Source organism: Bidens hawaiensis, unplaced genomic scaffold (assembly GCF_021521415.1).
Source record: "Bidens hawaiensis isolate Kalapana, Puna unplaced genomic scaffold, B.hawaiensis_p1.1 tig00015047_1, whole genome shotgun sequence".
In the NCBI taxonomy this organism is placed as follows: domain Eukaryota; kingdom Viridiplantae; phylum Streptophyta; class Magnoliopsida; order Asterales; family Asteraceae; genus Bidens; species Bidens hawaiensis.
In genome coordinates this window covers 110,016-124,557 of record NW_027492334.1, presented here as the reverse complement: position 1 = coordinate 124,557, position 14,542 = coordinate 110,016, and the positions used below count along the sequence as shown (strand labels likewise).

General features: G+C 42.5%; 2 protein-coding genes across 2 annotated transcripts; one reads left to right on the top strand and one right to left on the bottom strand.

The window, feature by feature from the left end:
- The first annotated feature begins 4,720 nt into the window (after window positions 1-4,720).
- LOC143548314 (peroxidase 72-like) lies at window positions 4,721-12,150 on the top strand. The gene is made up of 4 exons (XM_077039518.1): window positions 4,721-5,874; window positions 5,971-6,162; window positions 6,241-6,406; window positions 11,608-12,150. The coding sequence occupies exons 1-4, from the start codon at window positions 5,644-5,646 to the stop codon at window positions 12,018-12,020; spliced, it is 1,002 nt and encodes a 333-aa protein (XP_076895633.1). The 5' UTR covers window positions 4,721-5,643; the 3' UTR covers window positions 12,021-12,150.
- Window positions 12,094-13,814, bottom strand: LOC143548315 (putative ubiquitin-conjugating enzyme E2 16). The gene is made up of 6 exons (XM_077039519.1): window positions 13,661-13,814; window positions 13,430-13,533; window positions 13,145-13,247; window positions 13,003-13,066; window positions 12,700-12,788; window positions 12,094-12,358 (listed from the first exon to the last, which is right to left on the bottom strand). Exons 1-6 carry the CDS (start codon window positions 13,766-13,768, stop codon window positions 12,263-12,265), a joined length of 564 nt encoding a protein of 187 aa, XP_076895634.1. The 5' UTR covers window positions 13,769-13,814; the 3' UTR covers window positions 12,094-12,262.
- Window positions 13,815-14,542: the final 728 nt, after the last annotated feature.

The window sequence follows — 14,542 nt, the reverse complement described above, 5'->3', positions numbered from 1 at the left end:
CATTTGAATTTAAATGGGGCCACAACATCGACTTTGAGATCTATTTCAGGTAATGGGTAACCATCCTTCGGGCAAGCTTTGTTCAGGTCCTTAAAGTCTATGCACATCCGCCATGTTCCGTTACTCTTTGGAACGATGACTGGATTGGCCACCCATGTCTGATACTTGATTTCTCGAATGATTCCAGCATGAAGGAAATCCTGAACTTGTTCATTCATGGCTTTCGTCTGTTCAGGGCCCATCTTCCGCTTTTTCTGGACAATTGGTGTAAACATTGGGTTTACCCTCAATTTATGCTTCGCGAGACACCAGTCATGTCCGCAGGTTGCCAAGCGAAGATGTCCATATTTTTAGTCAACAATTGCTTTAAAAAAGTCCTCGCTATTTCTGAAATAGCGGGTCCAATTATGACTATCTGATTAGGAAATTTCTTGTTCAAAACCCACTTCTCTGGTTCAGTCCTTTGAGCTTGTTTTGGGACTTTGCTATGTTTCGAACTCTTAGTTACGAAACAATGCCGGTTGACATGAATTATTACCACTCCAGTACGGGTTGGAACTCCTACCGCACCGTGGGCTGTGGACGGGTGAGCATTGAAGTCACCAATTTCTTCCCGCCCTAAAATTATCTCATGTTTAGAAGTTGCTGGCAAAACTAAAAACTCAACTTCCTCAGTTCTTGAATGGATCCCATCACTAAGAGTGACTGGGAACGATTTACCCCTCGCGGGTGCATTACTTCCCCTCCAAAACCGGATACTGGAGCATGAATATGTTTCAACCTTTCTTTGTCTTCGTCATCAAGTTGTTCAAAGCACTGTTCGTACATGATGTCAGATGTACTACCAGTATCGAAAAAGACGTATTGTGATCTATAATGACCAAAGAGAGCGATGATAATCAGAGGATTCTTGTTACATGGTCCACCTTTTATTCTTGGAAAAATTACTGGCTCATTTTTCCACTCCTCATCCAAGAACTCTCTTCTTTTTCCGCCAATCCTATATCCACCTTGGATCATATGAACGTTTAAATCCTTAACATGTGTTTTGGTTGGGCCCTGACTATCCCGCGCGGGAGGTTTGCCAGCCCCTTGTCTTGTGCCTTTGACCAAATGTTCAAGTTTACCATTCTTCACAACTGCTTCGATCTCATTTTTAAGGCCACACACTCATTCGTATTGTGTCCAATGTCGTTATGATATGAACAATGCTTTTTGTTATCGAGGAATGACTTCCTCGATAATGGTTGGGGCTTTCGGAAAGTTAAATTATCGGTGGTGAGAATTTCTGAAGGAGTCTTTGACAACGGAGTCCAGCTGTTAGAAGGCCAAGCTGAAAAGTTTTGTTTGTTCTTATTACCGATCAGTGACCTTGCATCAAATTGTTTTGGTGGTTCTGAAGTTGGCTGAAGTCTTGACCAAATTGTTCCCTTAGCTTGTATGTTCGGTCTGAGAGTTTGAAACTCGACCCTTGGTAATTGCTTTTGACTACTAGAACCCAAAGTCTTTTCTGTTCTCGCAAACAATTTGGCTGCCTTCATGATCTCATCCCAAGATTCGGGCATTCCGTTTCTTCCAGTTAGAGTACGGATCAACGCATCACTATTCACGTTTTTACGGAATGCTCCTCTCTTTAAATCTTCGCTAACCCCCCCCCCCCCGATGTTAAGGATCTCGTTGTTAAAACGAGTAATGAAGTCTTCTATAGACTCATTATTTCGCCTTACTACATCTAATATTTTTGAAGGGTCAGAGTATGTTTCTTTTGCTGGCTAAAATGCTGAGAAAATTTGGATACAAAGTCATTCCAACTCCTAATCTGTCTGCCAGGTAACTTTTCAAACCATTCCCGCGCAGCCCAAGTGAACGTTAAAGCGAACATGTGACACCAATATGGGGGAGTCCAACCGTTAACTCCTGCAACCGCTACAAATCTTAGCAAATGATCGCTGGGATCTGTCATTCCATTGTACGTCCCAACAGATGTTGGAATCTCTGCATTCATTGGGAATGGAGCTGTCGCAATGCTTGAGATAAACTTTGACTTTTCAGCAAAGGATTCTGGACGATACGGTTTTGAAAAATCATGGCTCAGCATCACTGTGATACTCCGCATGGCGAACAACTAGCTGCGGATGACTAGCCCCTCCACGCGAATGGAGTCGACTGTCACCGGTGTAATAACTACCGTCAGGACGATACGTCGAATCCTAACTATCAAACTCATCCATGTAAGATTAGGGGTGAGCAAGATAAGGGTCGGAAACCCGCTTACCCGACTCGCAAATCCCATAATTAGACCCGAATATATAATATGGGTCGGGTAAAGGGTATTTAAATTTAACCTTAAAGGGTAAAAGGGTTTTAAGGGTCCTACCCTTTTTCAAACCCTTGACCCGTTTACTAGTTTCTAGATAGATATACATTAGATTCACGATTAATCTGAAATGTAGGAGAGCTTTGTATTTTATATATGATTCATCCGAAAATTCCCAACTACTAAGAAAAATAAAAATAAAGGGCCATAATACTGAATGGATACATATATATATATAGGAATCACTAAATTGTTTTCTACATGTAATTTGTGAATGTGAATATTGTTTGCGTCAGTTCAAATTGTTGATAACTTTCGAAGTTAGACTTTACTATGTTATTAAATGAAAGTATAATTGTTTTAGGATTCATATATTAAAGTTATATATGATATATGCAACTAGTAAATGCAGAAAATGAGCTGTGATTACTGACTTAAAGGGTTGGACCCTTGAAACCCCTATTTATACCTGACCTTTTTATTGTTTAGAGGGTAGGGTCTCGGGTCTACTTTTCTTCCTAAAAGGGTAAAGGGTCCGGGTAAGGTATTAGGTAAAAGGGTCGGGTCTTACCCTTTGAACAGTCCTATGTAAGATGGCATCCGCATATCCATACGAGGACGAGGACGCAACCTTCTTACTTCCCCTGGGTCTTGTTCCGTTTGTTGACTGTAACTGATCTGACTTCCTCTCCTCGTTGGTGGAGGAGAAAGGGACCTCCTGGGAGATTCCTCATAAGTCAGATTTCGAGCATGGAAACGCTCATTGCGTACTCTACGCTCGTATTCAGCTACCATGTTTTCTTGCCGGATGCGAAGTCACTCATCCGGAGACAAGAGTCCCGTAGATCTGGAATTTTGATGATGAGTTCTCACTGGATTAGATTCACCAGAATTATCTTCCAGACCTAATTCCGAACGAGCCTGGTGGGTTTCCCTCATAATTCTTCCCAGGTCATCTAGATTCGATCATTCTGGTGCTGTGATATTTCCCAAATTAGTGTGGGTTAACCCAACTGGTGTTGTAATACGCTCGAGGGTACGTCCTCCAGGCGTTACATCGGCAGTTCGTAAACTAGGAGCCGTGACACGTGCATATACACTTGAAGCAAAGCCTTCAGGTATTTCTATTCCGGTAACACGTGAATCAGGCGCAGGTGTCCCCGTCGGCCCTTCAGGAACCTGACTCATATCGTACAACGAAACAGAAAAAATTTATTGTTGTTCTAACAAAAATACGGATTGCGCCAATGAAGAAACACGGATCTACTCCCCTTGACGGGACTTAGATCCAATGAGCCCACAGGGTAGGATACGGATAACAACCAGTATGATACAAGCCCAATTCCCCGAAGTCCAGTGACCAGAACCTGCAAAACAGACATCGTGAGCTCATTACGGGAAGGACAAGATGGGGGATCTTCCCGTAACCACCCTCCGATGTGAGAATAAGTACAAAGGTGACGGAGATAAGTACTTAAGTATATAAAGAGAGTGCAGTGAGAGTGAATGGCTACCTCATGATGGTTGAGAAGGTATTCATAGCCGAAGGGTGTGGAAAGATGATTGGGCCAGCTGTCCTTTTCAGAAGATGCTCTCGTAACCACCTGGACACGTGTCCCCAAATGATAGGTTCATTTATACGTCGCATGTGCATGTATAACAACCTGGACACGTGTCTTAACGGGACAGGATGACAGACGACCCTGGCCATGTGCATGGTTATAACGGCTTTGCCAGGTGTCCTTTATTTACTGGGCGAGAGATCACGTATTGCCCAAGAAAGCATCTCGGTAAATCTTCTAGAAGGTAATTAGTTATTGACAGCTATCCCGCGGCATTACCTCTTGGTCATTTACGCGGACGGGTATTCCATCTTGCGGATGACTTCTGAGGGTGCTAGAATGCTTCCGCATATGCCATGAGGGTGTTTCTTCCTTAGATGGTTAAGAGGGTGATCCGTATGTCCCGCGGGTGCCTTTTGAGGGACCCTCAACTTACCCGCGGGTTGTACTTAAGAGTATTTGGGTCTTTTTGATACCTTACCTCTACAACCTATATACATGGAAATGATAATAATACTCATTCTCCAAACTGGATGAGACTTGAATACGTAATTTCAACACCCTAGAATAGTTCACAATAACTTTTGTTTGTTTTGCTCTTAGTACTTTAGTAAAAGTACCTGCAGGTTGTTTTTAAAAATTAATCTTCACGGCTTTTAGCACACACGCCATAACTTTTTTCTCTCGTGAAATGCAAAGCGATTTCAAAATGTTTGGTTTAATCATAAATAGTTCATTTGAAATTAAAATAGTTGCCTAATTACCACAGTAACGATAAATTTTGACTATTTTTTAGATCACTTACAACTTTCAATATCCATATACACTCATCGCTAGCTATGTTCATTGCTCGATACTCTGATTCAGCGGCTGACCTTGAAACAACTACACGTTTGTTACTTTTAAGAGAAACAATGACCTTTCTCCCAAAAAAATAAAAATACTAAAAGCATGACACATCTTCTTGTAGCCAAACACTTAACCTAATATGTATCAATAAAACCTTTTAGTTCAAACTTTTCATCTTTTCAAACAACAATCGTTTCCCAGGCGGCCAGTAGAACCTTCTTAACCCTACCGAGTCGAGTTGAACATGTTTTAAGCACGTCAAATCAGGCCTAACATACAAGTATCATCTATCGTTATACTTACCACTGTAGATGTCCATTTTTTTTCTTTAATTGGTTGTATTTATTAAGTTGATGACACATGGTTACGTCAACTACCTAAAAATCACGAGTAACCTTACAATCTAGTGCACTTTCATAACTACAGCTATTGTTTGTGCGTATCAAGCGGTTAACCCCACAAATGCCAAAAGTTGCTCATAATTAACCTTGAGCTAGTCAGCTCGTAAACTTTGAGCCTAATTTGAGCAGAAGATGTTCACTAGTAACTAGTTCACTTAAATTTAATTTATATTCGATTTTCCTTGTATATTGATAGTTTGATACTATGCCCTTGTATAATTCAACCAATGAAACAGTAGCTTCAAACTGATGAACTGGGAAGATGGTTCGGTTCAGTGTTCGCACCGATAAAACAGTAGCCTCCAATCTCATTTTTTAATTAATTTTAAAACTTTCTAACTTCAACAAATCCAACATATTATTCATTTTCCAATATTGTATTGACATGAGAATCCATTTTGAAAAGAGAGTAGAGTAGGTGCTTCTACTCCTGTACTATCCTTCACCAAATCACTATTCACAGTTACTCTATAAATCCACAAAATCACTTCCTGTTTTCCATCACAAACAATCAATGGCTCACTTCATTAACAATGCAATCCTGGTAGTACTCCTGGCTTTATCTCTTCTACTTTCCTTCCCTCCGACAACCATCGCTGCCAATGTTCTCTACCCGCAATTCTACGACTTCTCATGCCCACAAGTCAATGATATTGTCAAATCTATTGTTTCAAAGGCGGTTGCAAAAGAACCGCGTATGGCGGCTTCTTTGCTCCGCCTCCATTTCCATGATTGTTTCGTTAAGGTTCATATTACTAACTTAACTAACTAACAACTAATGACCCTCATTATATTGTCATCTAGATGCAAGTATTACTTATGTTTGCCACTAATAATGCAGGGTTGTGATGGGTCGATACTTCTAGACAGCAGTGGAACCATAACCAGTGAGAAGCGATCGGTCCCCAACCGTAACTCAGCTCGTGGATTTGAAGTCATTGACGAGATCAAATCTGCGGTTGAGAAAATCTATCCTCAAACCGTTTCCTGCGTTGATATCTTGGCTTTGGCAGTTAGAGACTCAACCGTATTGGTACCATAATAATTAATATATTTTGGTTATATTTTATTTCAAACGAGTCAACCAACAACCTAATTATGGTTTATGCAGACTGGTGGGCCGAGTTGGGATGTCCCATTAGGAAGACGGGATTCGTTAGGCGCAAGTTTGAGTGGCTCAAACCAAAACATACCAGCCCCAAACAACACCTTCCAAACCATCCTCACCAAATTCAAACTCAAGGGTCTTGACATCGTTGACTTTGTAACTCTTTCAGGTAATCTTAAAAGTCAACCAATGAACACATAAATCATATTTAAAAAAAAAAATGCTTACTGTAGAAACATGAAATGAATCTGACCTGATCCATGACGATGTTCCCCGGTCTTCGAGATGAACGAACCACGACTCGATCTTCTTCTCCGGTAGCTTAAGATCTGCAATGGTTTTTGGGGGTGTGGAGGTGACTGCTAAGAAATCTTAAGGATCTCTTGTTTACAGACACAAAAATGGTTATGGTGATGGCTCTTATTGAGAACAACCAACCCTTAATAAGGAGGTGGAGACCTCCTTATATAGGGAGCCTCATGGCCACCATCATGGTACCCTAATGGGCCTAGCCCAGTTAGGGTTACCTCCACAAAACCCCCTCAGCCCAATAATATTGTATTAGTCCATATAATAAAATAAGCCAGACATAATAAATTAAGGTCGTAAGCCGGGTTTAGTACCATACCCCTACAAGCCCCCCAAGTCCAGTGTTGTTCCTAGGCGTGCAAGCGTTTAGGTGGAGCGCTGGACTTCATAAGGTGTGTTAGGATATGAGGCGGTTTTTTCCTCTTTCTTCGGCCTTGTCTTTATTGTCTTTGAGTTTTGAGAGGTTTCCTCCATGATGGTGACATGTTGTGATCCTTATGATAATAATGGTGCACTGGCATGAATAAGATATAGCACGCATCATAACAGTAGTGGCGCGGGGCCTGATAAAAGATAGAGTGCGCATCTCAATAATAATGTAATGCAACTTGCGCGCGAGGCAGCTTACGAGCTATAAAAATAATGAAGCTTGCGCGCGAGGCGACTTACGAGCTATAAAATAACGAAGCATGCGCGAGTTGCGGCTTATGAGCTATAATATGATGATAATGACTGGCCCACAAGGGCCTCTTCTACGCAGGATGAGTATCCCGGCTTGTCTTCAAAATAATAATGGAGGCACAAACGGCCAGATAATAATAATAATGTCATATGTGCTTGTGCGACTCGTAGCCGAACCTGCAAAAACATATCAACTAAAAGTGGATGTATTACAAGGTTCCCATCCTCGGGCAAATTATGAGGTGTGCCCAACCTACGTTGGCGCGTGGCCGTTTGGGATATTATTAGGCTCCCGACCTTTATGTTTGGCGCGTGGCCATGTGGAATATTATTAGGCTCCCGACCTTTATGTTTGGCGCGTGGCCGTTTGGGATATTATTAGGCTCCCGACCTTTATGTTTGGCGCGTGGCCGTTTGGGATATTATTAGGCTCCCGACCTTAATGTTTGGCGCGTGGCCGTTTGGGATATTATTAGGCTCCCGACCTTTATGTTTGGCGCGTGGCCGTTTGGGATATTATTAGGCTCCCGACCTTTATGTTTGGCGCGTGGCCGTTTGGGATATTATTAGGCTCCCGACCTTTATGTTTGGCGCGTGGCCGCTTGGGATATTATTAGGCTAACACACGTTATGCGAGAGCTTTCGGTGCATGTATGGTGAAGGGTTGAGCGCGCATGCATGGCGGAGGGTTGAGCGCGCATGCATGGCAGGGTCGAGCGCGCATGCATGGCGGGGGGTCGAGCGCGCATGCATGGCGGGGTCGAGCGCGCATGCATGGCGGGGAGTGGAGCGCGCATGCATGGCGGGGAGTTGAGCGCGCATGCATGGCGGGGAGTTGAGCTCGCATGCATGGCGGAGTTGAGCGCGCATGCAGGGCGGAGTTGAGCGCGCATGCATGGCGGGGAGTTGAGCGCGCATGCATGGCGGGGTTGAGCGCGCATGCATGGCGGGGAGTTGAGCGCGCATGCATGGCGGGGTTGAGCGCGCATGCAAGGCGGGGAGTTGAGCGCGCATGCATGGCGGGGTTGAGCGCGCATGCATGGCGGGGTTGAGCGCGCATGCATGGCGGGGTTGAGCGCGCATGCATGGCGGGGAGTTGAGCGCGCATGCATGGCGGGGAGTTGAGCGCGCATGCATGGCGGGGTTGAGCGCGCATGCATGTCGAGGTTGAGCGCGCATGCATGGCGGAGTTGAGCGCGCATGCATGGAGGGGAGTTGAGCGCGCATGCATGGCGAGGTTGAGCGCGCATGCATGGCGGAGTGTTGAGCGCGCATGCATGGCGGGAGTTGAGCGCGCATGCATGGCGGGGAGTTAAGCGCGCATGCATGGCGGAGTTGAGCGCGCATGCATTGCGGGAGTTGAGCGCGCATGCATGGCGAAGGGTTGAGCGCGCGTGGAACAGATCTGAATATCCACATCAGGTAGGTTTTATGTATAAACCAACAGATCTGAAAGGATTTATAGATCTATGAATATGAAAGGTGACTATTGCTCAAACGAACCCAGATCTGAAAAAATCATAACTAGATCTGGTATATTTCACTTATAAAACACACAGATCTAAGGGTTTTCCCCAAAGTTTGGTGGTATTTCTTCTTGTATATTTCAGGATCTAGAAATATTTTCAGATCTACGGATTTTTGGACTTCCATAGAACATATCTGAAAGAAGAAATCGTAGAACCTAGAGTATTTGATGAACAGATCGGAGGACCGAGACGAAAAACAAGACGTGGTTCGTTGCCGGTCCCACGGATGGCGCCAATGTAGAAACATGAAATGAATCTGACCTGATCTATGACGATGTTCCCCGGTCTTCGAGATGAACGAACCACGACTCGATCTTCTTCTCCGGTAGCTTAAGATCTGCAATGGTTTTTGGGGGTGTGGAGGTGACTGCTAAGAAATCTCAATGATCTCTTGTTTACTGACACAAAAATGGTTATGGTGGTGGCTCTTATTGAGAACAACCAACCCTTAATAAGGAGGTGGAGACCTCCTTATATAGGGAGCCTCATGGCCACCATCATGGTACCCTAATGGGCCTAGCCCAGTTAGGGTTACCTCCACAAAACCCCCTCAGCCAATAATATTGTATTAGTCCATATAATAAAATAAGCCAGACATAATAAATTAAGGTCGTAAGCCAGGTTTAGTACCATACCCCTACAAGCCCCCCAAGTCCAGTGTTGTTCCTAGGCGTGCAAGCGTTTAGGTGGAGCGCTGGACTTCATAAGGTGTGTTAGGATATGAGGCGGTTTTTTCCTCTTTCTTCGGCCTTGTCTTTATTATCTTTGAGTTTTGAGAGGTTTCCTCCATGATGGTGACATGTTGTGATCCTTATGATAATAATGGTGCACTGGCATGAATAAGATATAGCACGCATCATAACAGTAGTGGCGCGGGGCCTGATAAAAGATAGAGTGCGCATCTCAATAATAATGTAATGCAACTTGCGCGCGAGGCAGCTTACGAGCTATAAAAATAATGAAGCTTGCGCGCGAGGCGACTTACGAGCTATAAAATAACGAAGCATGCGCGAGTTGCGGCTTATGAGCTATAATATGATGATAATGACTGTGGGCCTCTTCTACGCAGGATGAGTATCCCGGCTTGTCTTCAAAATAATAATGGAGGCACAAACGGCCAGATAATAATAATAATGTCATATGTGCTTGTGCGACTCGTAGCCGAACCTGCAAAAACATATCAACTAAAAGTGGATGTATTACAAGGTTCCCATCCTCGGGCAAATTATGAGGTGTGCCCAACCTACGTTGGCGCGTGGCCGTTTGGGATATTATTAGGCTCCCAACCTTTATGTTTGGCGCGTGGCCATGTGGGATATTATTAGGCTCCCGACCTTTATGTTTGGCGCGTGGCCGTTTGGGATATTATTAGGCTCCCGACCTTTATGTTTGGCGCGTGGCCGTTTGGGATATTATTAGGCTCCCGACCTTTATGTTTGGCGCATGGCCGTTTGGGATATTATTAGGCTCCCGACCTTTATGTTTGGCGCGTGGCCGTTTGGGATATTATTAGGCTCCCGACCTTTATGTTTGGTGCGTGGCCGCTTGGGATATTATTAGGCTAACACACGTTATGCGAGAGCTTTCGGTGCATGTATGGTGAAGGGTTGAGCGCGCATGCATGGCGGAGGGTTGAGCGCGCATGCATGGCGGGGAGTCGAGCGCGCATGCATGGCGGGGAGTGGAGCGCGCATGCATGGCGGGGAGTTGAGCGCGCATGCATGGCGGCGTTGAGCGCGCATGCATGGCGGGGTTGAGCGCGCATGCATGGCGGGGTTGAGCGCGCATGCATGGCGGGGAGTTGAGCGCGCATGCATGGCGGGGAGTTGAGCGCGCATGCTTGGCGGGGTTGAGCGCGCATGCATGGCGAGGTTGAGCGCGCATGCATGGCGGAGTTGAGCGCGCATGCATGGCGGGGAGTTGAGCGCGCATGCATGGCGAGGTTGAGCGCGCATGCATGGCGGGAGTTGAGCGCGCATGCATGGCGGAGTTGAGCGCGCATGCATGGCGGGAGTTGAGCGCGCATGCATGGCGAAGGGTTGAGCGCGCGTGGAACAGATCTGAATATCCACATCAGGTAGGTTTTATGTAAAAACCAACAGATCTGAAAGGATTTATAGATCTATGAATATGAAAGGTGACTATTGCTCAAACGAACCCAGATCTGAAAAAATCATAACTAGATCTGGTATATTTCACTTATAAAACACACAGATCTAAGGGTTTTCCCCAAAGTTTGGTGGTATTTCTTCTTGTATATTTCAGGATCTAGAAATATTTTCAGATCTACGGATTTTTGGACTTCCATAGAACATATCTGAAAGAAGAAATCGTAGAACCTAGAGTATTTGATGAACAGATCGGAGGACCGAGACAAAAAACAAGACGTGGTTCGTTGCCGGTCCCACGGATGGCGCCAATGTAGAAACATGAAATGAATCTGACCTGATCCATGACGATGTTCCCCGGTCTTCGAGATGAACGAACCACGACTCGATCTTCTTCTCCGGTAGCTTAAGATCTGCAATGGTTTTTGGGGGTGTGGAGGTGACTGCTAAGAAATCTCAATGATCTCTTGTTTACAGACACAAAAATGGTTATGGTGGTGGCTCTTATTGAGAACAACCAACCCTTAATAAGGAGGTGGAGACCTCCTTATATAGGGAGCCTCATGGCCACCATCATGGTACCCTAATGGGCCTAGCCCAGTTAGGGTTACCTCCACAAAACCCCCTCAGCCCAATAATATTGTATTAGTCCATATAATAAAATAAGCCAGACATAATAAATTAAGGTCGTAAGCCGGGTTTAGTACCATACCCCTACACTTACGTTTGTGTTTGTTTTACAGGAAGTCACACGATTGGAAACGCTAGGTGCACGAGCTTCAGGCAAAGGCTATACAACAACACAGGTAACGGGCAGCCTGACTTTAAACTAGAAAGATCATATGCTGCCCAATTGCGTGCGAACTGCCCAAGAACAGGTGGTGACCAAAACCTGTTTCCATTGGACCCTGGTTCGCCAACAAAGTTCGATAATGGATACTACAAGAACTTACTGGCCTTAAAGGGCCTGTTAAGCTCAGATGAAATCCTCTATACACAAAACCAAGAAACTTATGATTTGGTAAAACTTTATGCCAAGAATGAAGATGAGTTTTTTAAGCAGTTTGCAAAGTCTATGATCAAGATGGGATATATAACTCCATTGACCGGTAATCATGGAGAGATCAGAAAGATTTGCAGGAGGGTCAACAACTGAAAAGTCAAAGCTTTAAATGTGTGTGTGTAAAGTTTATCTATTTCAAGAATGTAAAGATTTGGTGATCATGGTATATTGTTATATGAAATTAAAGATTGTACGAAAAGAGTTAAATATATCAAATTTGCTTCAGAAACATAAGTCACAATAAATTCTTACTTTTTGAGCAAACAAACAAGAAAATTTGCTCTTCATTTACAGAAATATGACACGAAGCAGCACCTCATTCATTCTTAATTTCATCAAACTTTATCGTCATGGAACCACCATCTAGTCTCCTTTGGAGATCTACCATTTCTACAGTTCTTGACATAGCGATCGTTATCTTCTGGTCGTTCCTGCAATGGTACATAAGAAAGAAAACAGTTTCATTTTTGACAACTTTTAAAGCCAAAACTTAGTGATTTTACAAAAAAAAAAATGAACTGGTTTATTCGGGTACCAAGAATTTCAACATTTTATCAAAATCAAAGGGTATTTAAGACATTTGACTATTAGTGATACGCTCTTCAAGCAACGTTTATGTCAAAAGTTTCATCAGACAGAGGTAGTAGTGTACTATTTAGCTTCACAAGGATGTTTAGACTTTAGAAATGATTCATGAAACTGATTTTAATTATGAGAGTCTGGCTTAAGAATTAAGATACTAGACTTGTTAAAGCCCGAGATAGAATACAACCTTCACTGTGGAACTTGATAGCATAGAGAGAATGCTGATGCAGATGGAACCAACAGTCATGGCTGGTGACCACGAGTCATATAAAATATCTACAAAAGAAAAAAACCCTATTAAATCACCATAATTCATATAATCAAATAATATATACACCCTAACATAATAGGAAAGAGAGGCTTATAAAATCCAAAGCGTATTGATTACAAAGCATATTAATTACAGCGTGAATAAAACAAACTTAAAGAACACGAAAAGTTGCAATTATACATACCAAGACGCATCAAATCGTTACGATGTAGTACCTACCTAAACAAATATGGCCATTGCTATAGATATGAGGGTGAAGTGGAGCCGGATGCAAAAATATCACCTGTGACATTTCATCAAACACCTTGTAAACAATTACCCAAAACGCATTTTGACCTGACTCAAATCACTATCATTTCACCTGAGGCGCTTCCATCGGATAATTCTCCGGGAAATCAACCTGAAGCTGGTATTTTTCATTAGCATAAATAGTCCCCTGAGCTCCATTCACTTCAATCACCCACCTTTACAAAAAAAATAAATAAATTCATGATTCACAAACAAATAACAATTTGATGCAATTAAGAAACCCTTAATTGGAATAAGGATTTCCCTTTGATCTGACAGTGCAATTGGAAATGAAAGAACGAAATAAGCCCAAGATTGATTTAATTTATAAAATAAATGGATTAAAAGAATAATTAACCGTTGAAGATTGTCGGTGACTTTGTGTGTGAATCCAGATGGAGGATTGATCTGCCACTCCGTCAGCTCCTTCTGAAGTCTATTGGTGGCGATTTTGCTTAAAACCTAATTAGTAATCAAAATTCATATAATTAATCAACACATATGAATGAATTATATATAATTAATTACTGATACATGTATATACACGCGTGTTTGTATATATAGATGGATAAAGTGAGAAAGATGGGACCTTTCGAGAGGAAACGGAGGAAGCGGTCATAGCGGCGGCGGCGAGTGGCGGAGATACGGTGGCTTCGGTTACCGGAGGTATGGTGGGTTCCTCTTGTTTATTACACATGGATTGGATTGTATGTAATAAGATTTACGATTATTATTTCATTTTTCAGTATCACGCGCAAGTAAACGTAGATGATTCATAAAGTGGATATGGTTATCGGTGAATTGTTTGTGAACTGTTTGACGGAAAATTTGTTTATTTGTTCGTTTAATAAATGAATGAATGTTAACAGGAAGTTTGGTTTGAATAACAAAATGAAAGAACACAAACAAAGGTTATGTTCATTTATTGGTGTTCGTGAACGTTTGATAATAAGTTAGTTTACATCAGTTTTTCGTTAATGTTTGATTGTTTATATTTGTTCATTAAATATTTTTAAAGAATTATGTCAAGAACAGTAGTGGGCCCACATTTTTTTTTCAATGGACTGGAAATTTCTAAGGTCTATTGTATATCGCTATGTAATTAAAAAGATAAAATAAAAATTTCTAGCACAACTGTCACTTTAAGAAATAATTTCGTTACGCTTTTAAAAATAAATTTTCTAAATTCATATTTCTGCATGGTTTTTTAAGATCCATTTTTTTTTCTTTTGAAGTTTTAAACTCATTATATTTATATAAGTTTAAAGTTTTAAAATATTTTTTTATTGTAAGTGTCAATATATCATGTGGTCGGTTTCAAAACTTTATAGATCGTTAGAAAAAAGTTTATCGGTCACTTGTGATTATATACATAAAAGGTAAATATATCATGAAGTACGGTGGCACCCAATGCCTCTAAGCTAGGTACGCATGTGGATGAAAATTGAAATAAAAAGGAAACGTAAAGGAC